The following is a 24,401-nucleotide window of genomic DNA, read 5'->3' on the forward strand; positions in this document are numbered from 1 at the left end:
GATTGAATGGTGGAGCAGACTCGATGGGCCAAATGGCCTACTTCTGCTCCTAAATCTTATGGCCTTATCTGAACTGATAATTTGTTTGCCTACCAATTGATACCGGATTTTGTGTAAGCAAGAGTTCAAATGGCACTGGTGGTAAGTGCCTATACAGTTGTATTCCATAGATTTTGTCAGTTACAACATTGATGTAGGTCAACATAATAAATCTTTTGTTAAATACAATTTGACACTTGTTTACAACGATTTCTGGAAGAATAATGGTCTGACAACAAGTCTTTCAGCTAATTTGTCAGTTAAAAATTTACTTCATTGAGGAAAATCTGTGTTTAAATTGCATTTTTTGTAAAATCATGATGTTTTCAAGGATGTTATTAATAGTTACCGAGTCCCATAATTTGAAATTGATGTAGATTGAGTAGATCTTGAGAAGCATCACAGAAAGTGATTAAAGTGGAGAATTTGGGAAGCCAATGAGTCTAGAACATTTGAATTGGTGTAACATACTGTATATTTCAGTTTTGACAATGACCTACATGGACAAGTTTTATCAAGTTTCCAGTTTCAAGTAAACTCAGCATCTTGTGCCATCTGACATTTTACCACAAGGTAGGGTGGCAATATTGAGCAACAGTAGGCAACCTAAAGGAATGCTAGGAAAGTCTGATTATAGACTTCCTGTCAAATTTGCTACATATTAGGTCTTAAAAATATAATTACCAATCATTTTGACTGCTTATAGGATTGCCAGATATTTAAGTGAACTCATGATTATTGGTTATATTAGATATATGGATGGGAAAGGAATGGAGGGTTATGGGCTGAGTGCAGGTCCGTGGGACTAGGTGAGAGTAAGAGTTCGGACTAGAAGGGCCGAGATGGCCTGTTTCCGTGCTGAAATTGTTATATGGTTATATAATAAAGACAAGTATTATCCAAGGTCAAACTTTTGTGTAGATACATGAAATCCTTTAAAAGGGTGAGACACTTTTTTGATCCCTACAGAAAATAATAGATGTGAGATGACATTAATTATACATACACTGATTTGGGTTTTGTTTAATGCCAAATAGATTGTAGATTACATATTTTTGTATATTCACAGAAATTGTGTCCAGTTCACTAGAGTTGAGATTGGTGGAATTGTTATACGTGACTGCTTACGTCCGTTATGTGGCTGTGGGCTATTCTTTTCTGCTCTGAGGGTATGCAGCTTTGCATCATGTCTACATAAGCAAACTATTTTTTGAATAGTGTAATTTTTTAAAGTTGGGTTTGACCTCTGCTTTTACTCTGTATGGGGAGTCTTTTTGATGAAATGTTTCTATTTCATAACCACTGAACAATTGAAGTTAATGGTGATAGTTGTGTTAATCAGAGATCCTTGTAGAAGCTAAATTATAGCAGTGCATATAAAATTGAAACAGTAAGAAGCTCCCAGTTCATTACTGGAAGAACTTTTGATGAACCAGCACATCTGAGAAATGATGAATGTTGATTACCATCTAGAGGACCACTTCTCCACAGCATCCTCCCTCTGAGGGAAAGAGAGATAGAGAGAGAGAGAGAGAGAGAGAGAGAGAGAGACACACACCCCATTTAATCATGTGACTTGAAGCATGTTAGAAATATAACCTGTTCTCCTTTCATCCCCTGTAGTACTCAGTTTAATTCTCCAAGTGTACTGCTCCCATTCCCCACCTCCACCTCAAGGATGTAGTTCAATATCTTGTGTTACAAGAGATGAAGAACCAAAGACTGAAGTTCAAGAGATGCTTTTAATTTGTTCCATGACACCTTTATTTGGCTATTCAAATACTTCACTAAAATGGTCATGTCATAGCTAAATTGTCTTAATTTCCATCAGCAACATTCACCTGTCAGTTTGTTTAAAATTTGCAACTAGATGCTAATTCAATTGCATTTTTAAAAGGCCTCAAAATATAAATTTAGATTACAGAATGTATGTTATAATGTGGAAGGAACAGACCAGGTAAAAAGCCAGTTCAAGGTATCACAATTTATAGTTCTGTGCTAATTTCTTCTCATTATACATGAGGGTATGTGTTTAAAAAGGCAGCTGATTAAACTCTGGATAATTTGGCCCAGTTTCCAAATCACACTAAATGGTACACAAGTATGAATGTAAGACCATAAGGGATAGGAGTAGAATTAGGCCATTGGGCCCATCAAGTCTGCTTTGCCATTTCGTGGCCAATTTATTTTCCCTCTCAGCCCTAATCTGCTGCCTTCTTGCTGTAATCTTTTGACACCTTTACTGATCAAGAACCAATCAACCTCTGCTTTAAATGTACATAATGACGGCCTCTACATCCATCTGTGGCAATGAATTCCACAGATTCACCACCCTCTGGTTAAAGAAATTATTCCTAGTCTCTTATTCTGAGGCTGTGCCCTGTCCTAGAATCTTCCACTGTTGGAAATATTGTCTCCACATCTACACCATCTAGGCCATTCAATATTTTGTAGTTTTCAGTTAGATTTTCCCCCTTCCAATTCTTCTAAACTCTAGCAAATGCACTCAGAGCCATCAATCACTGTTAATTAATCCTTTCATTCCTGGGATCATTCTCATAAACCTCCGGACCCTCTCAAATGGCAGCACATCCTTTCTTGAATATTGGGCCCTAAAGGTCTCAATATTACAATGTGATCTGACCTTATAAATCCTGGGCAATATATCCTTGCTCTTATAGTCCTTTCAAAATGAATACTAATGTTGCATTTGCCTTCCTTACTGTGAACTCAACCTGCAAGTTAATCTTTAGGAATCTTGCACCAGGATTCCCAAGTCCCTTTGCACCTCCAATATCTGAATTTGTCCCTGTTTAGAAAATATTTACATGTTGAATCCTTCTACCAAATTGCGTTACAATACACTTACCTATACTGTATTCCTTTTGCCACCACTTTGTGCATTCTCCCAATCTGTCCATGTCCTTCTGCAGACTTCCTGCTTCCTCAGCACTACTTGGCCATCACCTGTCTTTGTATTGTCGACAAACTTGGCCACAAAGCTACCAATTCCACCATCTAGAACTAGATCACTACCATATAAAGTGAAAAGTAACAGCCACAACATGGATTTCTGCAGAACACTTCTAGTGCCAACCAGAAAAGGCCCTCTTTATTCCCACTCTTTGCCTCTGCCAGTTTTCCAATCTTCTGTCCACGCTGGTATCTTTCCTGTAATACCATGAGCTGTTATGTTGTTTAGCAGCCTCATGTGCAACATCTTCTGAAAATGAAAGTGAACAACATCTATTGACTCTTTTTTGTCTATTCTCCCTGTAATTTCCTCAAGAAATTCCAACAGATTTATAAGACAAGATTTTCCCTTCAGGAAACCATGCTGGCTTTGGGCTATTTTATTGTGCGCCTCCAAAACACATCCTTAATAATGGACTCCAAACTCTAGCCAGCCATTGAAGTCAGACTAACTGGCCTATAATTTCTTCTTTTCTGGCTCCCTCCCATCTTGGAGTGGAATGACATTTGCAATTTTCAAGTCCTCCAGAACCATTCTAGAATCTAGTGATTCCACAGTTTCTCCAGCTACCTCTTTGAAAACCCTGGGGTGTAGTCTATCTGGTCCAGGTGACTTATCAACCTTCAGACTTTTGAGCTTCCCAAGCACCACCTTAGTAATAGTGACTACACTCACTTCTGCTCCCAGACACACTCAAATTTCTGGTATATTGCTGGTGTCTGTCAGTGAAAATTGGTGCAAAATACTTATTCAGTTCACCTACCATTTTTTTTTTTTTGTTTCTCATGACTACCACTCTATTGCTATTTTCCAGCAGTCCAATATTCACTTTTGCTTCTATCTTTATATCTGGAAAAAATCTTTTGGTATCTTTTTTATATTGCTAGCTTACCTTCATGTTTTGTCTTTTCTCTCCTTACTGCTTTTCTAGTTGCCTTTATTGGTTTTTAAAAGCTTCCTAATCCTCTAGATTCCCATTTATTTTTGCTATATTGTATGCCCTGTCTTTTGCTTTTATGCTGTCTTTGACTTACCTTATCAGTTATGGTTGCCGCATCCTCCATTTAGAATGCTGTTATGAACCAATTCTTCCCAAAACTTCTTTTGGGAAGTTTTTTTACTCCTAAAAACTTCAGATATTGCTGCTCTATTCTCTTCCCTGCTTGATTTCTCTTCTGATCAACTTTGTTCAGCTCCTCATGCGTCTGTTGTTACCTTTACTCAACAGTTTTTCCATATCAAGCTTGCACCACTGTTTTACACACAGTTATTGAACGTGATCTTCTAGTATAAGTGTGAAGATTGCAGGATGAAAATTAAATTTCTGTAATGCAAAATAGTAAACTCGTTTGGAAGGAATGATATATTTGGGATCAAAATCTTTTCAGGCTTCCAGTTGGGTATAGGTATCAATTATAACTGATATTTCGATGACAGTGTCCGTCATCTTCACGCATCATCCATTAAGGTGGCAGACTTTGTCATTGCAACATTAGTTACAATTGATACCTGACCCGGCTGGAAACCTGAGAAGAGTTACACATACAGTGGGAAAGCACTAGATCCTTTTTTTTAACTTAGTAGTTAAACAGCTGATTGATTATAAGCATCTTTTTTGCTTTGAACTAGAGTTATGATGCTGCAGCACAAGTTTCAATAAATGTCAACCAAGGTATTAAATCGCATTGTTGAGCTATGAAGGACAAGTTGTTTTGATGTAACAGCATTGGTCAAACCTTAGCTTGACGTTGTGTGCAGTTCTGCTTGTCTATTTTATTAAGGAGTTGCCCCTTGAAGGTACTCCAGTGAGCAACAAAAATATTCTGGATCCCTGAAACTTTGATAGAAGAAAATTGATGAATGATGTGTTTCATTTATTAAGAAAAGAACAGATTGAGATTATCAAAGTGAAAGCCAGTTTGAAAAGTCAACAATTTTCCAAGTAAGCATTTCATTTTGCTGAACTAATCAAGTGTTTAAGATTTGACATTCAAAGAGTTAAGATCAGGAACTGATAGTAATATACAAAGCCAATTATAAGGAAATATTGGATGTATTTCAGAAAAGGGGAAAGATTGAAGAAAGTAGTCAGTTGGCAAGATTTTCCCTGCTCTGAAAGTTGTTTTTTGCACTGATTTAGTCATTTATATTACTAGTCAATGGTTGACAACTTTGAGGTTCTGTAGTTGTTTCTCATAACATCAAACAGTTTGGGTTTTTGTTGTCTATTCTTCTAACTACGCATGGTTAATTACATTAAGAATGCTTTGATGTAGAAAGCATGTTTTTGTTGTCACTATTTGAATGAAATTATTTACTATTCAACTGAAGTGGTATCACCAAGTCTCCTCGCACTGCACAGTATTATTGTGGTACCTTGGTTTAACAGAAGAAAATCAAATACTGTTACTTCATCATATTTCTCATTTCTGGTTGGTATTCCAAATGCTTCAGTTTCTCTATCTCATATTTGAAAATCAAAATAACTTGCTTGGTAAAGAATGGGAAACCAAGCCAAATGAGCTAAATTTCATTGTAAGAAAAATTTCCCAATTGTTTTCTTAATCCTGAAGGTGGACACAAATCCCATGCTAATCCAAGCAAATAATTTTGATTTTCGTATCTGTGTTGAGGAAGTTTTGCAGAATTTGAAACATGCATCCCAATTTAAGGTTTCTGAAGAATGAACCCAAGCAGGTGGGTCTCCAAGATGAAGAATCTTAATCCATCCTAGTTCGGTGCTGGCTTGTGCGACATCTCAAGTTTGCACTTCAAGTGATTTATACTGATCAAGAGCAGGAAGCTTAGAACTTCCATCCGACTAAGTGCAAAAAACTGCTTAGCTGTTTCAAGGTCAGATAGTTTAGCACAGTTATTGAATGTGAGCAACAGTCTGGAGGAACCCATAGGTCAGTGCAGGTTTTTGACCTGCAACATCAATAGTTCTTTATCCTCCACAGATGCTGCTCAATTTGAGTTCCTCCAAGAAATTGTTTGTTGCACCAGCTTCCAGCATCTGCAATTTCTTGTCTCCTGCTGTTGAATTGTGATCTCTTAGTTGTGCTATTCTTCAGCTGATCCAGTGAAATAAACCATCAGCAATTTGTGCCTCCTGAACATTTGCCTGTTCTTCAATGTGAATGAAAGACTTTTGTTCAAGTGTTGATACTTTAATTGAATAATTTTCTTATAGCTGTAGACTTTCAAGTGGATGTGTCATTTTTTTCATAATCTAATGGCATTATTGAGTTAGTTTCATTGCTTAGCAAATTCCTTAAATCAGAAACATTTCTATTTTATTGTACCACCTAACCTTAAAATGCAAAACCCCTTTACGGTCAGTTGCTTTCATAAAATATTCTTTTAAATTTGATAACTGTCATTTTTTTTATTTAACTTCTTTAACTTGATATAATGTTGTAGCTTTGGCATTTATTGCTAGAATTCTTAAACATTTTGTTTTCTTGCAGATCTGTGACTTTGGCCTTGCCAGAGTAGAAGAACTTGATGAGTCTCGTCATATGACCCAGGAAGTTGTCACTCAGTATTACCGGGCACCAGAGATCCTGATGGGCAGTCGCCATTACACTAATGCCATTGATATCTGGTCTGTAGGATGCATCTTTGCAGAACTCTTAGGTCGTAGAATCTTATTTCAGGCTCAAAGTCCCATTCAACAGGTAATTCAGCTGACTGAAATAAGTTTTTAAATATCCTTTTTTTTTAAAGGCATGAAATTCCATATGTATTGACTGAGAAGTTCCACTATTTGAAAACCCATTTTTAGACAGTCACAACAAAATGTAAATCGTCCATGTGTTAGTAATTATAATAATTTTATGTAGTACTTTCATACATTAAGATGCAGGCTCAATGTGCTTTATATACTGTAGATTGCAAAGGTAAATCAATAGTCATAAAAAGAGACAATTAAATATCATAAGTAAAGACAATTGTTATATAGAATAAAATGTAATCTAGTGAACCAAATTATATAAATAGAATCAACATCTACAGGCATTAAGTAATCCCATAAATAGGTCAAATTTTTAAAAATTGGTTTTTAGATGTGTTTTGAAGCATTCCATAGGACTATTACAGCTGTAGCAGGTTTCATTAGGTTTATGTGTAAGGAACTGATTATGATTCATTCCAATAGGAATTTTGATCCAAACTTTTACTTGTAAAGAACCTATTCCAACCGGAATGCTCTGCTTTCCACTCCCTCCGCACTAATTCTAACCTTATTATTAAACCCGCCGATAAGTGGGGTGCTGTTGTAGTCTGGCGTACTGACCCCTACCTTGCCGAGGCACAGCGACAACTCGCGGATACCTCCTCTTATTTACCCCTCGATCGTGATCCCACTAAGGAGCACCAGGCCATTGTCTCCCACACCATCACCGACCTTATCCGCTCAGGGGATCTCCCATCCACTGCTACCAACCTTATAGTTCCCACACCTCGCACTTCCCGTTTCCACCTCCTACCCAAGATCCACAAACCTGCCTGTCCTGGCCGACCTATTGTCTCAGCTTGCTCCTGCCTCACCGAACTCGTTTATGCATACCTCGACACGGTTTTATCCCTCCTTGTTCAATCCCTTCCTACTTATGTTCGTGACACTTCTCATGCTCTTAAACTTTTCGATGATTTTAAGTTCCCTGGCCCCCACCGCTTTATTTTCACCATGGATGTCCAGTCCAGACCTAATCAGTTCCCCTCTACCACCACTCTGCTCCGTCTAGCGCAGGGGTCCCCCAACCTTTTTTGCAGTGCGGACCGGTTTCATGTTGACAATATTCTTGTGGACCGGCGGACCAGCCGACTGGGGGGGGGGGGGATGGTGCCAACGGACAAGAGTAGCAGTCAAGCAGTCAAATACGTTGAGTTTACCCAGAGAAAGACCACAATGACCATGAAGCCTTGCGCGGGCACCAGTGCGCATGCGTGCACCTGCCAATTATTTTTCCACAAATTGTGTTTGGCGATTCTGTTCGAAGGGGGGTGGTGTTAATCACGACCGGAATATCGGTGATAAGTGGCTAATACACTTAATTTCATTTCTAAAAGGCCTTATCTAACGAATTTAATATTAAACACACAGCGCATTTTCCTCGCATGAATATAGCGATAAGTCAATTATCAGGGGAGGATAGGGGAGCTAAGTGTTGAACGAACTTCCAGTAGAAGTGTCAGAAGCAGGTTCGATATTATCATTTAAAGAAAAATTGAATAGGTATATGGACAGGAAAGTAAATGGAGGGTTATGGGCTGAGTGCAGGTCGGTGGGACGAGGTGAGAGTAGCGTTCGGCACGGACTAGAAGGGCAGAGTTGGCCTGTTTCCGTGCTGTAATTGTTATATGGTTATATAAGTCAATAGCATCGTAACATTTTAAGTAACATTTGGATATTAAACACAGCGCATATTTTCCCTGTATGAACTTATAAAATCATTGCAACGCACCAATATCGCTGAATCAGTGGGAGCCCTGGGCTTGCTTTCCTGCAACAAGACGGTCCTATCGAGGGGTGATGGGAGACGGCGATACTCGAACGGGGTTCCTTATGTCCAGTCTATTCCACAATTTAGTTTTTGTTACATTCATCGCAGAGGTATGTTAGAAATGGAAGCAGCGTTGTCGGTGCTTCCGTGGCTATCTCAGGATATTGAGCCTTGACTTTGATCCAGAATGCTGGCAGAGATGTTATGTCAAACAGACTTTTCAGCCCGCCGTCATTTGCAAGCTCGAGGAGTTGATCTCTTTCCCACGCTGACATGGACGATGCGCGGGTAATGGCTCAACAGTGGGCGTGACTGGGAATGAGGAAAGGTGCAGCTGACTCATATCGCCAAATCATACCATTTCCTCGCGGCCCGGTAGTGCATGCTCTGCGGCCCGGTGGTTGGGGACCGCTGGTCTAGCGGAATTAGTCCTTACTCTTAATAATTTCTCCTTTGGCTCCTCCCACTTCCTCCAAACTAAAGGTGTAGCTATGGGCACCCGTATGGGTCCTAGCTATGCCTGCTTTTTTGTTGGCTTTGTGGAACAATCTATGTTCCGTGCCTATTCTGGTATCTGTCCCCCACTTTTCCTTCACTACATCGACGACTGCATTGGCGCTGCTTCCTGCACGCATGCAGAGCTCGTTGACTTTATTAACTTTGCCTCGAACTTTCACCCTGCCCTCAAGTTTACCTGGTCCATTTCCGACACCTCCCTCCCCTTTCTAGATCTTTCTGTCTCTGTCTCTGGAGACAGCTTATCCACTGATGTCTACTATAAGCCTACTGACTCTCACAGCTATCTGGACTATTCCCCTTCTCACCGTCTCTTGCAAAAACGCCATCCCCTTCTCGCAATTCCACCGTCTCCGCCGCATCTGCTCTCAGGATGAGGCTTTTCATTCTAGGACGAGGGAGATGTCCTCCTTTTTTAAAGGGAGGGGCTTCCCTTCCTCCACTATCAACTCTGCTCTTAAACGCATCTCCCCCATTTCACGTACATCTGCTCTCACTCCATCCTCCCGCCACCCCACTAGGAATAGGGTTCCCCTGGTCCTCACCTACCACCCCACCAGCCTCCGGGTCCAACATATTATTCTCCGTAACTTCCGCCACCTCCAACGGGATCTCACCACTAAGCACATCTTTCCCTCCCCCCCCCCCAGCTTTCCGCAGTGATCACTCCCTACGCGACTCCCTTGTCCATTCGTTCCACCCCATCCCTCCCCACTGATCTCCCTCCTGGCACTTATCCGTGTAAGTGGAACAAGTGCTACACATGCCCTTACACTTCCTCCCTTACCACCATTCAGGGCCCCAAACAGTCCTTCTAGGCGAGGCAACACTTCACCTGTGAGTCGGCTGGGGTGATATACCGTGTCCGGTGCTCCCGATGTGGCCTTTTATATATTGGCGAGACCCGACGCAGACTGGGAGACCACTTTGCTGAACACCTACGCTCTGTCCGCCAGAGAAAGCAGGATCTCCCAGTGGCCACACATTTTAATTCCACATCCCATTCCCATTCTGAAATGTCTATCCACGGCCTCCTCTACTGTAAAGATGAAGCCACACTCAGGTTGGAGGAACAACACCTTATATTCTGTCTGGGTAGCCTCCAACCTGATGGCATGAACATCGACTTCTCTAACTTTCGCTAATGCCCCACCTCCCCCTCGTACCCCATCTGTTACTTATTTTTATACACACATTCTTTCTCTCACTTTCCTTTTTCTCCCTCTGTCCCTCTGAATATACCCCTTGCGCATCCTCTGGGTCCCCCCCCACCCCCTTGTCTTTCTTCCCGGACCTCCTGTCCCATGATCCTCTCATATCCCTTTTGCTAATCACCTGTCCAGCTCTTGGCTCCATCCCTCCCCCTCCTGTCTTCTCCTATCATTTTGGATCTCCCCCTCCCTCTCCAACTTTCAAATCTCTTACTCACTCTTCCTTCAGTTAGTCCTGACGAAGGGTCTCGGCCTGAAACGTCGACTGCACCTCTTCCTACAGATGCTGCCTGGCCTGCTGCGTTCACCAGCAACTTTGATGTGTGTTGCTTGTAAAGAACCTCTTGGTGTAAAACAAAACTCTTTCAAAGATAGATGGGCAAGTGAGAAGAAATGAAAATGCAAATCTAAAATGTTAAATTTTCAAAAAAAAATACGATTGAAAACAGCACAAAGATCTCTTCAGCAAATCTGTAAATCTTGTTCAGCCTCAAGCTTATTCCAGTACTCAGTCTTAACTGTATAGCCCTGTTTTTGTGTCTTGGTCACATCTCTTAATATCATTACAAAAAAAACATAGTTTCTATTTTAAATATTTCAATTGACTCAGAATCCCATTGTATTGCAGAGAGCTCTAGTCTAATGGCACAGTTGTACATCTAGTAGTGTTGCACACTAACAGATCCAGCAGTTCAGGTTCAATCCTGACCTCCAGGGCTATTTGTGTGGAGTTTGCACTTTGTCTGTGACTACATGGTTTTTCTTCACTTTCCATTTTCCACCCATATCCCAAAGAAATGCAGGTTAGTCATTAACTGACCACTAAAGTGTCCCTAGAGTGCTATTAGCTCGCTACTTCAGTTTATGATCACAATGCCAAATTACACTCATCTGAAAGAACTCATATATTGATGTACCTACTACTTTTGTCTTGGAGTGGCTTGGGCAGGTAACCCCAGCACATTTTGTTGAAGGCAGGTACTATGGCATAGTGAGATGGAGAGGAGAGTATGTTGGCTGTAGGCTAGGGTGCTCATTAAGAAGGCTCTATTGTCCTGAATGATGTTAAGGTATTGTCTTGGAGTTGTCTAGCTTGTTGTTCCACGCTCGAACAAGGGAAGGCAGCACTGACGGGAGAGGCCAGGCCCCAGCCAAGACGGATGCCACACTGTGAATGCTTACATGTCTCTCACCTGGTCTGCAGCAGCAGGCAAGCCCAAGGCTTGAGGCCTAGAACCCACTACAACTGAGGCTACGTAGCTCCCATGTTGTCTGTCCTTCCACCAGACATGGGTAATAGGCCTGAGTCAACTTACATTATCACTCTCCAACAGAGTCTTGTGATCATAAGTGAAATGTCAGAGACAATATCCCATGGTTATACTGCACCAACTTTGATGCTTCTGAGCAAACTTTTCCTATTTCTTACCTTTGGTTGAAACACACTGCCTTGAGGATCTTCCACAGTAATGTCCTGAATTTGGACCTTTTTGGCTCCAACAACTGCAAGCAAACTTTTTGTCTACGATGGCATTTGTTGAGAAATATTTCCTCTTGGTGACATTGACTTCAATTTTACAAGCTTGTTAGTTCCACACTTTTAACATTTACATCAAGGGCTGATACTATTTTCTGGTCTATGTGACTCTTATTTAGACCAAGTTATGCCCCCCCTGAGGCCAAGGTGTAAAACACAGTACTAACAGTCATACACAGCACAATGCACACATAAGTATATAAGTTAGCTGTAAACAGAGTCACATAAAGAAAAATATTCCCAGAGTGACATGTCCTGTGAATTGATGGCGCACAAGTGTTGTCAGCAAGAACAAGCAGTTCCCAGCAGTCCACAGACAAACGTACATGTGCATGCAATCCAGCTTGTCTTCCACCGAGTGAACACCGGGGGCAGCACCGATGGATGGGTCCAGCCCCCAACCCAGCTAGGATGCCGCACATCTCCAGCATCTTCCCTCCTGGACTTCTGCAACAGGCAACCCTGTGACATGAGGCCCATGCTGAGACCAAGTAGCTCCCCCGTTGTCCATCTCGCCAATAAACTAGTGAACCAGACTTGCACTATTTTACGTTACCAATGTCTTGCAATCACAAGAAAATGTCCAAGACAAATTGGATGGATACAAATTTTGTAACTTGGCTGGACAACTTGACTAGAGGTGTCATTTGTTCTGGAGCTCAGGTCTTTTGGACTACAGTCAGTATGTTATCCTGTATCATTTGCTGTATCTTGTGCTCTCAGATTGGCTGAAGGTACTGTTGTACATCTAAATTTTCTGTATGTGATGGTTTCTTTGTAATGTTTCACTGCTAAGGCTAATGTAATGGCTTCTCTGTAATGTTTACTGCTGAGGTAACGGTTTCTCTGTAGCAGCAATGTTTGGGTTATGGCTGGAGGTAACAGGACTTAACATTGGCATGTTAGCCAATCGGAGATTGTTGCTTTGTCTTGTGTATCTGGAAGGATGTTCTTTTTGCGGTCTTTTGTCGAGGAGAGATGAAGAGGGATGACACGTGTGGGGAGGGCTGGTAGACCATCGGACGGAGTGGACGGGGATCTGAGGGTCCAAAGGTCGGCGACGCTCGGAGGAGACCGATGGTGGAAGAATGATTACTGAATGAGCTCCAATGTGAACTTTTGACTTGAATTGGGCCCTTTTTTCTTTTCATTACTAACCCTATATTCGGATTAAGATTCATGAAGTTCAGTCATTTAATTGCATATGGTATACTGTCTGATATTTTGCGTTGACCTTGGTGAAACTGGATGCCACAGGCCATTGGTGGTTGGCAGGGTTGTCTGCCTATGATTTCAGCCCAAAGTACCGGCCGGGGAGCCGGAACATTGATGCGGATGCTTTGTCCTGACTGGTGCATGAGGGACTGGACAGGGACAAGCAGTGGGAAAGCGCTCCTGCCCCTGGTGTGAAGGCCATGTGTCAGTTTGCCATCACCATGAAGGCAGAGGAAAAGGAGAGGCAGGATCAAGCAGTGGATCAACTGGGGGCTTCTAAGGACGCCATACCCCAAGTTTACTGTAACCTGACTGCTCTGAAGACAAATCAGCTGCTGGAATTGAGATCTGGGGAAGTGGCAGCTGCTCAGCAAGATGATCTGGGCATTGGCAGTATTTGGTCCGCGGTTGAAAAGGGAGACATGGTCAGGTGGAGAAGACAAAACACGCTTCGGTGCCTCCATTACTGAAAGAATGGCCTCGGTTGGAGTTGAAGAACCAGATCTTATACCGGGTCACGTCACGGCGTTGTCAGCTGGTTCTGCCCGAGAAGTATCGGAGGATTGCATTGAAGCCACTTCCTGATGATTCTGGACATTTGGGGGTGGAAAAGACCTATAGATTGCTTAGAGACCAGTTTTACTGGCCTTGAATGAAGTCGGAGGTTGAAGAATACTGCAAGTCGTGCATTTGCTGCATACGGTGGAAGACACTGCCTACGCGGGCAGCTCCTTTGTCCCACTTGCAGAGTGCAGGGCCCCTGGACCTGGTGTGTATGGATTTCCTGGCCATAGAACTCGATGCCAGCAACACGGCGAATATCTTAGTCATCACGGACCACTACACCAGATATGCTCAGGCTTTTCCTACCAAGAACCAGAGGGTGACTACGGTGGCAAAAGTGTTATGGGAGAAATATTTCATTTATTATGGCCTTCCGAGGCGGATACATAGTCACCAGGGACGGGACTTCGAGAACAGACTCATCGATGAGTTACTGGGCATGCTTGAAGTTGAGAAGCTGAGGACCATGCCCTGTCACCCGCAGGGTGATCCCCATCCTGAGAGGTTTAATCGGACCTTGCTAGACATGCTCGGGACACTGGAGATCAGCAAGAAGAGCAGGTGGAGTCAACATATTGGGCATCTGGTTCACTATTACAACTGTACACGAAATGAAGCTACTGGGTGCTCGCCATATTATCTGATGTTTGGGCGCGAGGCGAGGTTGCCCATTGACCTTTGTTTTGGGACTAATGAGGATGACTTACCACCAAAGCCTTATCTGAAGTATGTGTCTGACATGAGGAGAGAGCTGAAAAGGACTTATGAATTGGCTGGGGTCACAGCCGCCAAGCAGAATCGAGGAAATAAGAGGAGGTATGATCAAAAAGTGAAGTTCTCCCAACTCCTGCCGGGAGAAAAGTCCTCATAAGGAATTTAGGGCGACCTGGAAAGCGCAAGTTGGCTGACTGCTGGGCGGCCACACCCTATGTGGTGGAGAGTCACCACATAGAGGCCAAACCTGCCAGTTTTCCAGGTGAAACCAGAGGAGGGGGATGGGCCTGACAAGATTCTCCATTGGAACCACCTGTTGCCCCTGGGACAAGAGGTGCAGGTAGACCCAGAGCCTGACTTGGAGCCTAGTTCTAGTAAGAGGACTCTGCGAAAACGCGGGGCGACTCGGCCCACAGCAGGAGAGGCTGAGCCGGGCCCCACCCATGAGAGAGATACTGATTCGGAGGATGATGATCTGGATGTGTGGTACGTGCTGCCTTTCGCTAACTCCCCATTGATTGAGGAAGAGACTCCTGGCTCTTCTCCCACTGAGGCAGGTGAAGTGGGGGGGGGGGCGGTATCTGTGGGCAGCCTGGGTTACAGCAAGACCCTAAAGGAGAGGAAGTAGGGCCTGGACACAGGACAGAGGGCTCCGAGTTGCAGGGGGGCATGAGCGATAGTTCAGGGGAGGACTCGCCAAGTAGACCCGAAGTATCCCTAGTAGCGTCTGAGCCAGAAGACTTAGGTGAGGAGGTACAGAGGTCTCAGAGAATTAGGAGACCACCGGATAGTCTGGCTTATGTAGCACCTGGGAAACAGGGCGTGATCTCTACTGTTTTGGGGAGCTATGTCACTGCCATTTACACCTGGATTGGTCTTTGTGTTTTGCAGGAAGGGTTGGTGAATTATCTCAATGTCATGAGGACATGACTAAATTTGGTGGGGGGAGAATATAATGGTTTCTTTGTAATGTTTCACTGCTAAGGCTAATGCACTGACTTCCCTGTAATGTGCACTGCTGAGGTAATGGTTTCTCTGTAGCAGCAACGTTTGGGTTATGGCTGGAGATAACAGGACTATGGTATGCATGTTAGCTAATCAGAGATTGTTGCTTTGTCTTGTGTATCTGGAAGGATGTTTTCTCGCGGTCTTTTGTCAAGGAGAAATGAGGGAAGGCGCGTGTGGAGAGGGCTGGTAGACCACTGGACGGAGTAGACAGGGATCTGAGGGTCCAAAGGTTGGCAACGCTCGGAGAAGACCGATGGTGGAAGAATGATTACTGAGTGAGCTCCACTGTGAACTTTTGACTTGAATTGGGCCCTTTTTTCTTTTCATTACTAACCCTATATTCAGATTAAGATTCATAAAGTTCAATCATTTAATTGCATATGGTGTACTGTCTGATATTTTGCATTGTGGGTTTGTAACTGGGGGTACATTACACAGTATCCACACAAACATGATTTACCCAGTTTGGCGGGGCTGAAGGCTGTTTCCCCTAGACGAACACGAGCTGGGCTAGTCTGAGGGTTACATGTAATGTTGTAAATGCGTTGTTTGAAACATTCTTTGTTTACATAATTCATTACGGGTTATATGTAAAAGTACATGAATGACATACTTTATTACATCACCATGTCATAAGTGCATGCTTTAATAAAAGTAAAAAACAAAGCCAGAATACACATGTTATTCCTGGCTCCGTGTTTTTCTTCTTTCAATTTTTGTTAAATGTTTTGGAGTTGACATCCATTTTAAGAATGCCTTGTGTTGCTTCTGACAAATTCTACTCATTGAAACAGGATTGAACTTTTGACTTGATTGTTGCAGTAGAGCAAGGGACATATCAGGCTATATCTATACACTGGTGGACTAAATTACTAATAGTGCATCATGATATCCATTTTTTGCACTGACAGATATCCTGTGATAAGTGTTCTTGCCACATAACACAAATGGCTGGTTTAGGTGTGAAGACTGGACATTGTCTTCAAAAGTTCTGTTCAGTGCTTTATCTGCTTAGGGGCCTGTATGTTGCAAGATTGAGAGTTATTCCATGATTCATTTATTACCTGCCACGAATCCAGTAGTTTCAGAACTTGACTAGCTTAATCAGTGGTGGTGCTATCTAACCACTTTTGATGATTGATGTTGAAGCTCTATATAGTGAGTGACCTTGCTGCTTCCAAATATTATAAAGGACCGATTTCTCAGGTGAGGGAAGATGATATGCTCTAGTCAATGATGTATGCCCTACCCTTATTAGTACTCCAAATTGTATGACTTGCGCTTAACAAGCTTAAGTTCTATCTGCTATTGCTTTGCCCATTTTATCAACTCATCCTGTATCCTCAGGCTATTATCCTCACTATCAATACTAAATTTGGTATCATGTATGTCAAGCCTCCTACATTCTAAATATATCTTAATTTTTTATCTATATAACAAACAGTAAGGGTTCTCGTGCCTATCTGTGGTGCACCATCACACAGATTTTTCAGTCACTAAAACAACTTTTGGCAATAGTCTTCTGTCTCACGTTGTTAACAAGTCAACTTTGGATCCAGTGTGCCAATTTGCCTTGGATCCTTTGGGCTCCAACCTTTGTATCATTTTCTCATGTGGTCCTACTGAAGTCCACACAAACATCAATACATTTTGTTACTACTTCAAAAAAGAAAACCTAACAAAGCCAATCTGACTCACCTATGATGTAGCATCCCTCCTGTGACAAGCAAAGATTTAAAATATCTCAGCTCTCCAGCATCCTCCTCCGTGTTTCTCATAGTAGCTTGGAATACCCCTCACTAGGCATGAGGAATATATCCACTTTTATGCCTGCTAAGATCTAGAGCCTTCTTAATGTCCTAAGATTTCACCACCCCTTTCCCTGAATTCTCCAACTGTAACAGGAAGGACACTGTAGTGTAGTGGTTAGCATAATGCTATTGCAGTGCCAGCAACTGGGGTTCAATTCCTGGCGCTGTCTGTAATGAGTTTGTACATTCTCCCCATGACTGGGCGCTCCCGTTTCCTCCCATATTCTAATGACATACAGGTTAATAGGTTAATTTGTCACATGGATGTAATTGGGTGGCATGGGCTCATTGGTCCAGTAGGGCCTGTTTCTGTGCTATATCTCAAAATAAAATTAAAACAATCATTTTTCTCCAAGGTCCGTACAGATGCAAAGTGTTCATTTAAGAACTCCATACACAGAATGCTCCTTGGGTACCCATTGGCCCCAACTCTTTATCTGGTTGTCCGTTGCCCTTAAAGAAAATACAAAACATACAAGTACCCTTCTACGCTTTATATTTTCCAAAGGTTTTTCACTGTTTTCAGTTTACTACATCTGCCATACATTTGCTTTTTATCCAGCCATTGATTCTATGACATCCAGGGTTCCTTGGACTTGCTGACCTTGCCTTTCAACATGTTGCTTCTGATATCTCATTATTTCACTTTTAGATAACTCCCACTAGGTGCATGCATTTTGCTACTCCTAATCCATTTTTGCTAGGTCTTGATTTACGTTATTGAAATCACGCCCTCCTTCAAATATCAGGATATTAATTTTCCATATCATGGTTTTTGTAATTACCCTAAAACAGTCATGGCCACTATGTCCAAAATGCTCTCCCACTGACACATGAACCACTTGCCAGGCTACATTCCCCGAGGGCAAGTCCAGTCCTGCCGCTTTTCTACAAGAACTACTGGTTCAAAAACTCACGTATGCACTTTAAAAATTTCCATCCCCTCGAAGCCTTTCAAACGAAGGCACTCCCTGGAATACGGTGGCAGGTGGGTGGTGAAGTTGAAATCCCTTACTACTATAATGTTACTCTCATAACCTAATTTTAGCCTTCTCTTCCTCCCATGTGTCTTGTAGCTCACATGTGGATCTTTTCCAATTCAGGAACAGCTGTCCTGCTTGTTCAAGTTCCACCTTCCTAAGAAATGCTACTGCTAATCCAGAACTCTAAAGACCTCCACATTCACCTAGATGTACCATGTTGCCTTCAGGTGGTTCTTACACTCTGAAAGATGGCTAACGGCAGAGCAGAAATATCTGTTGTATCTCGTAAGATATTTTCTTACTGATGCTTGACTTTATTCTGTGTGACATTCTGGAGTCAGTGTGCAGGACTCCCAGGGCTACTCTTCCCTACCGGCATTCCACTCTACTGTCACTTCTGGTTTCTCACTCCTACTTTGGGTCAAAGACACTATCCAGAGATTGCAAGGAAGTCTTAAATATTGTTCCACCACCATAACCAAATTATTTGCCAAATCAGCCAGTTAGTTTTTGCTTAATATTTATTAAGTGCTGCCTCAGGGCAGAATTAAAAGTTTTTGCTTTTTCAAATACAGTTTTAGAAAAATTAAGGCAGTGATGTATAAAATGACACTGGATTTGTAGGTTGCCTTAATTTTTTTGTTGGAAAATGGGGAAATGAAATTAATTGTAAATCATTAACATTTATAGTATCAAGGCTAACTGAGGATGCAATGGTTTAAGTATTTAAATCAGGATTTCTGCAAAATAATTTCTGCAAAAAAAGTCATGTAAGATCTAGATATATCTAAATAAACAGTGTTTATAAAAAGTATTCCCCCCCACCCCGAAAGTTTTCATGTTTTTTACAACATTGAATCGGTGGATTTAATTTGTATTTTTTGACTTTGATTTACAGAAGAGACTCATGTCAAAGTGAAAACAAATTGGTCTAAATTTACCACAATTATTAAACACAATAATTGATTGCATAATTACTCATCCCCTTCAAATCAGTATTTAGTAGCTCTGAGTCTGTGTGGATCGGTCTCTATCAGCTTTGTACACCTGTACACTGCAAGTTTTCTCCATTCTTCTTTACAAAACTGTTCAAGCTCTGTCATATTGCATGGGGATCATGAGTGAACAAACCTTTTCAAGTCCAGCCTCAAATTCTGAAGTTAGGTCTGAACTCTGACTTGGCCACTCCAGAACACTAACTTTGTTGTTTTTTAAGCCATTCATATGTAGCTTTGGCTTTATGCTTGGGGTCATTGTCTTGCTGGAAAATAAATCTCCTAAGTTCCAGTTCTCTAGCAGACTTCGTCAGGTTCTCCTCCAGGATTTCCCTGTATTTTGCTGCATTCATATTACCCTCTGGCTTCACAAGCCTTCCAGGGCCTGTTGCAGTGAAGCATTTCCACAGCATGATGCAGCCACCACCATGCTTCACAGTAGGGACGGTGTGTTTATGTTGATGTGTGGTGTTTAGCTTATGCCAAACATAGCGTTTAGTCTGATGGCCAAAAAGCTCAATTTTGGTTTCATCAGATCATTGAACTTTTTTCCAATTGACTTCAGAGTCTCCCACATGCCTTCTGGCAAATTCTAGCAGATATTTCATGAGAGTTCCTTTCAACAGTGGTTTTCTTTTTGCCACTCTCCCATAAAGCTGCGACTGATGAAGCACCTGGGCAACAGTTGTTGTATGTGTAGTCTCTCCCATCTCAGCCACCGAAGCTTCTAACTCCTCTAGAGTTGTCATAGGTTTCTTGGTGGCCTCCCTCACTATCCCCTTCTTGCACGGTCACTTGGGTTTTGAGCACGGCCTGCCCTAGGCAGATTTTACGGATAGGCCATATTCTTTCCATTTCTTGATGATTAACTGTACTCTAAGGGATATTCATTGACTTGGAAATTTTCTTGTATCCATCTCCTGACTTGTCCTTTTCAATATACTTTTCAAAGAGTTGCTTGGAATGTTCTTTTGACTTTATGATGTAGTTTTTGCAGGATATTGACTCACCAGCAGTTGGACCTTCCAGATGCAGGTGTACTTTTACTACAATCATTGAAACACCTTGACTGCACACAGACCATTGCCATTTAACTAATCATGTGACTTTTGAAACTAATTGGCTGCACCAGTGATGATTTAGTGTGTCAGTTTAAAGGGGGGGTAAATACTTAAACAATCAATTATTTTGTTTTATATTTGTAGAGATCTGTTTTCACTTTGACACGAAAAAGTCTTTTTCTGTTGATCAGTGTCAAAAAAGCCAAATTAAATCTACTGTGATTGAATGTTGTAAAACAATAAACAAGAAAACTTCCAAGGGGGTTGAATACTTTTTTTATAGGCACTGTATTAACGAAATTTGGTGGTAGTTTAAAAAATGTCTTTACTATTGAATAATGTGCTCCTATAAAATAATATCTGTAATAAGGCAAATATTTATATGTGTAGTATTTTATGTACCTATCCAATTATTGTGCATTCTACCAGAGTTAAGTATTTGCTGTAATCATCTGGCATGGGTGATTGGACCAAATGTATTTAGGAAGAAATATACAAAACCATAGTAGATCAATTTGCAATCTGATTTCTTTTTCAACAACTGAAAATAAATCACATTCCTTGGTTCATCTTCTGGATTTTGTAGCATGGAACAAAATACAATTCAATCCTTTTTCCAAAAGCTCTCCATTGTATATGTTCTCTTTTTCTTAATATTGAGAATACCTTTCAGGGCCCTGTTTGAAATCACCCTTTGTTAGCAATAAGATCACTGATATACAAGAAGCAACGTTCTTGGTTTTGATTGCAAATTCATAAAGCTCATTTAAAATCATTGCAATTTTAAAATAAAAATGCCATGGTTGTGATTTTTCATAGTTTAGATATTGCCTATAATTTTAATTCAGCTTAAGTGCAAATGAATTAGTTTCTGCTCAATCAAAATTTTAAAGTGAATTGCTGCATTAAAAAAATCACTTTGCTATATTGAATTGATGTGTGATTTTTGTCATAATTTATTTTAACAATGGAAAATTTTCAAATAGTTTGATTAACCTAAACAATGAATTATTTATCTAATGGCAGTTGGACTTAATCACAGATCTGTTGGGAACTCCATCATTAGAAGCCATGCGAACAGCTTGTGAGGGTGCCAAGGCTCACATACTCAGGGGTCCTCATAAACAGGTAAGATTTTATCTTAGATTTTCTAACAAGTTTTTGCCTGTAACAGCATTTTCTGATCAAAAGAGTAATCAAGATGTTTGAGTTGAATATGTAAACAATTTTTTGGTGTTATGCCAAATTATATTTCTGTAAAGGATCATACTTTGGAAACCTGTTGAAATATCTGTTTATAACTACAATATTACTTTAAAATATCAATTTCCTCCTTTATTCCTACCTGTACATATGAATTCCTAAATCATTAATAGTTCCTGCAGGATCTCATTCAAGAAGTCAAATTATCTGGGAGTGAAGATGTGTCAATAGGTTACTTAACAATTAAGGTAAATGTCCAGTGCAGATTTTGTATTTGTCAGGATCACTATCAAATTATTGCACTCTACAATAGAGTAATAAAATGAAAACAGGAGACTGCAGATATTGGAATTTGGAACAAAAAACAAACTGGAGAAAATCAATGGGCCAGGCAGGATCTATGGAGGCAGAGAGATGGTTAACATTTAGGGTCAAGACCCTGCGACCTGAAATATCGTCCCTTTGCCTCCACAGATGCTGCCTGACCTGCTGAGTTCCTCCAGAAGTTTGTTCTTTGCTCATTACACTTTACCTTGCCCATAGATGTTCTATGGGGTTTCAGCCTAGAAGCTGTGGTAAGTACAAAGTCAAAACAGTACTATTCCCTTTAATCCAGATCAGTGATATTATTAAAAATAGGAAGCAAAAGGTTTCTTGAGGAAACCTTACTATGGAAATATGTGAATCAGTGAGTGTGAATAATCGTTTACTCCATATTCAATGCAGAAAGCAAAATGAGGAATAAAAGTGGGCTGGAGGAATGTGACAAAGAAAAAAAATTTCTCTTAAAAACCTCCAAGCTGTTTTGAAGAAATGAGCTTCTACATTTGAGTTGATTTTTGGCACCAGAGACAGTTTGATAGGAATCTAAGCCTAAATATTTTTTTTAAAAATTATGCACTTGAATGAAGAAGTCTTAACTGTTTCTGTTGTGTTTAATGGCTATCTGGTGATTAAATTTATGCATTTTATTGCCAGATTTCTCGATGACCAATTTTAGCTCAGCTTCTGAAACAACAGGAAATCTGGGGCAGCAATTTTCTAATTTTTGTATTTAGCTGTGCATATTTAGATTCTAAAAAATTGCTGTCCAGTTTACCTAAGCCAGATCTTTATTGCAAAATCTAGGCCACTGCAGCACAGTTTGCCTTTGTTCAATAATATACATACTTGCACAGTGTCACTGATTGAAACAAAATCTATTTGAAATTTTATGGGAGTTTTTAGCAAGCAAATTTTAGATAATATAAATGTAGAAAAATATAATAGGCTTCAAGACATTGGTCAGACCATACTTGGAGTATTGTAGTAGTTTTGAGCCCTAACCTAAGATGCGCTGGCATTGGTGAGGGTCCAGGGAAGGTTCACAAGAGTCATCTGGGGATTAATTGATAAGGAGTGATTAATGGCTCTGGGCCAGTACTGATTGGAGTTTAGAAGAAAAGGAGTAGGGGGAATCTAATTAAAACCTATTGAACGTTGAAAGACTGAGACAGTGGACGACATGTCACTCTATGGCCTCCTTTACTGTCGCGATGAGGCCACACTCAGGGTGGGGGAGCAACACCTTGTATTCTGTCTGTGTAGCCTCCAACCTGATGGCATAAACATTGATTTCTCAAACTTCCAGTAAAGCCTCCCCCACCTCACCATTTTCCATTCCCATTTCCCTCTCACCTTATCTTACTTGCCTATCACCTACCTCTGGCTCTCCTCCCCTTTTCCTTTCTTCCATGACTTTCTGTCTTCTCCTATCAGGTTCCCCCTTCTCCAGCCCTGTATCTATTTCACCAATCAACTTTCCAGCTCTTACTTCACCCCTCCTCCCACCTCTTACTCTCATCTTTTTTTCTGCAGTCCTGATGAAGGGTCTTGGCCCAAAATGTTGACTGTACTCTTTTCCAAAGATGCTGCCTGACCTGCTGAGTTGCTCCAGCATTTTGTTTGTGTTGGTTGAATTTCCAGCATCTGCAGATTTTCTCTTGTTTGTGAGTGGATGTGGAGAAGATGTTTCCTATAGTGGGTGAGTGTAGTACCAGAGGTCACAGCCTTGGATTGCAAGGACACCCCTGCTTTAGAACTGATGAGAAACATCTTTAGCCAGCAGGTAGTGAATCTGCAGAATTCATTGCCACAGACAGCTATGGAGGCCAAGTCATTGCGTATATTTAAAGTGGAAGTTTATAGGTTCTTTATTAGTTAGGCAACAAAGGTTACAGGGAGAAGGCAGGAGAATGTGGTTGAGAGGGATTATAAATCATCCAAACTGGAATGGTGCAGCAGACTCGATGGGCCAGTTGACCTAATTCTGCTCCTATGCCTTATGCTCTTAAATCAACTTTACCAATAAACTTGAATAAAGGACATTATTAATTCTGAAGGAAATTTCGGTTGTTTTTCAAATGACTAGTGAATGCTTTGTTTGATTTTATTAATTCATGTCTTGCAATAATAGTCAATTATCTGCCATTTTCTGAGATGTTTTCAGAGCAGCAAATTAGAGAATTAAACTGTGGGAAGTTTTACTTAATGTGGATCATGTTTATTTGAATATTGTTCTTTGGAAAGACTTTAAATGCTTCTTTTAAGACCATTCTTTCTTTTGTTTTATCTCCTTAAAATTGGTTAATCATTTCCTTAACCTTCTCAAAAACCTTTATTGATCATGACTAGAAAGGGAGCAATGATCAAATGAAGCCCATAATTGTCTAATATTTTGTAGTTCCCAATTTATCTTGATTTATAGTGCCATTGAAGGTCACTAGACTGACTTTTATGTATTTGTATATGTCATTGTGAGATGCAGACTATCTTTAGAAAAGCACTCCATATTCTAGACATAGTAATGGATATTGGGATATCTTAAAATAGACTAAAGCAGTATAAAAATGAATGAGCAAGTTGGACAAGTCTCCATTAGTTTATTTTGTATAATGATGTATTAAAATGTGCAGAATTGTTTCTCAAAAGTGGCATAACAAAAAAACACTAATACAGTACAAGATTCTCCAGAGGGAAGATGAGAGACTGCAAATGCTAGTAAATATAGGGTAATAGCAAGCT

At 40.9% G+C, this 24,401-nt stretch overlaps 1 protein-coding gene across 3 annotated transcripts in view; it reads left to right on the forward strand.

The window, feature by feature from the left end:
- nlk2 (nemo-like kinase, type 2) overlaps positions 1-24,401 on the forward strand; it is a 176,522-nt gene that overhangs the window by 100,767 nt on the left and 51,354 nt on the right. For all 3 annotated transcript variants that reach the window (XR_011883145.1, XM_072243366.1, XM_072243367.1), the window contains exons 6-7: positions 6,484-6,693; positions 21,162-21,263. Coding sequence is in view for 2 of the 3 variants with exons in the window: in XM_072243366.1 (XP_072099467.1) it covers positions 6,484-6,693; positions 21,162-21,263 (312 nt within the window). In the remaining variant the exon portion in view is untranslated. The remainder of the gene's footprint in view (positions 1-6,483; positions 6,694-21,161; positions 21,264-24,401) is intronic.

The sequence above is a fragment of the Mobula birostris genome, chromosome 25 (genome assembly GCF_030028105.1).
Source record: "Mobula birostris isolate sMobBir1 chromosome 25, sMobBir1.hap1, whole genome shotgun sequence".
NCBI lineage: Eukaryota > Metazoa > Chordata > Chondrichthyes > Myliobatiformes > Myliobatidae > Mobula > Mobula birostris.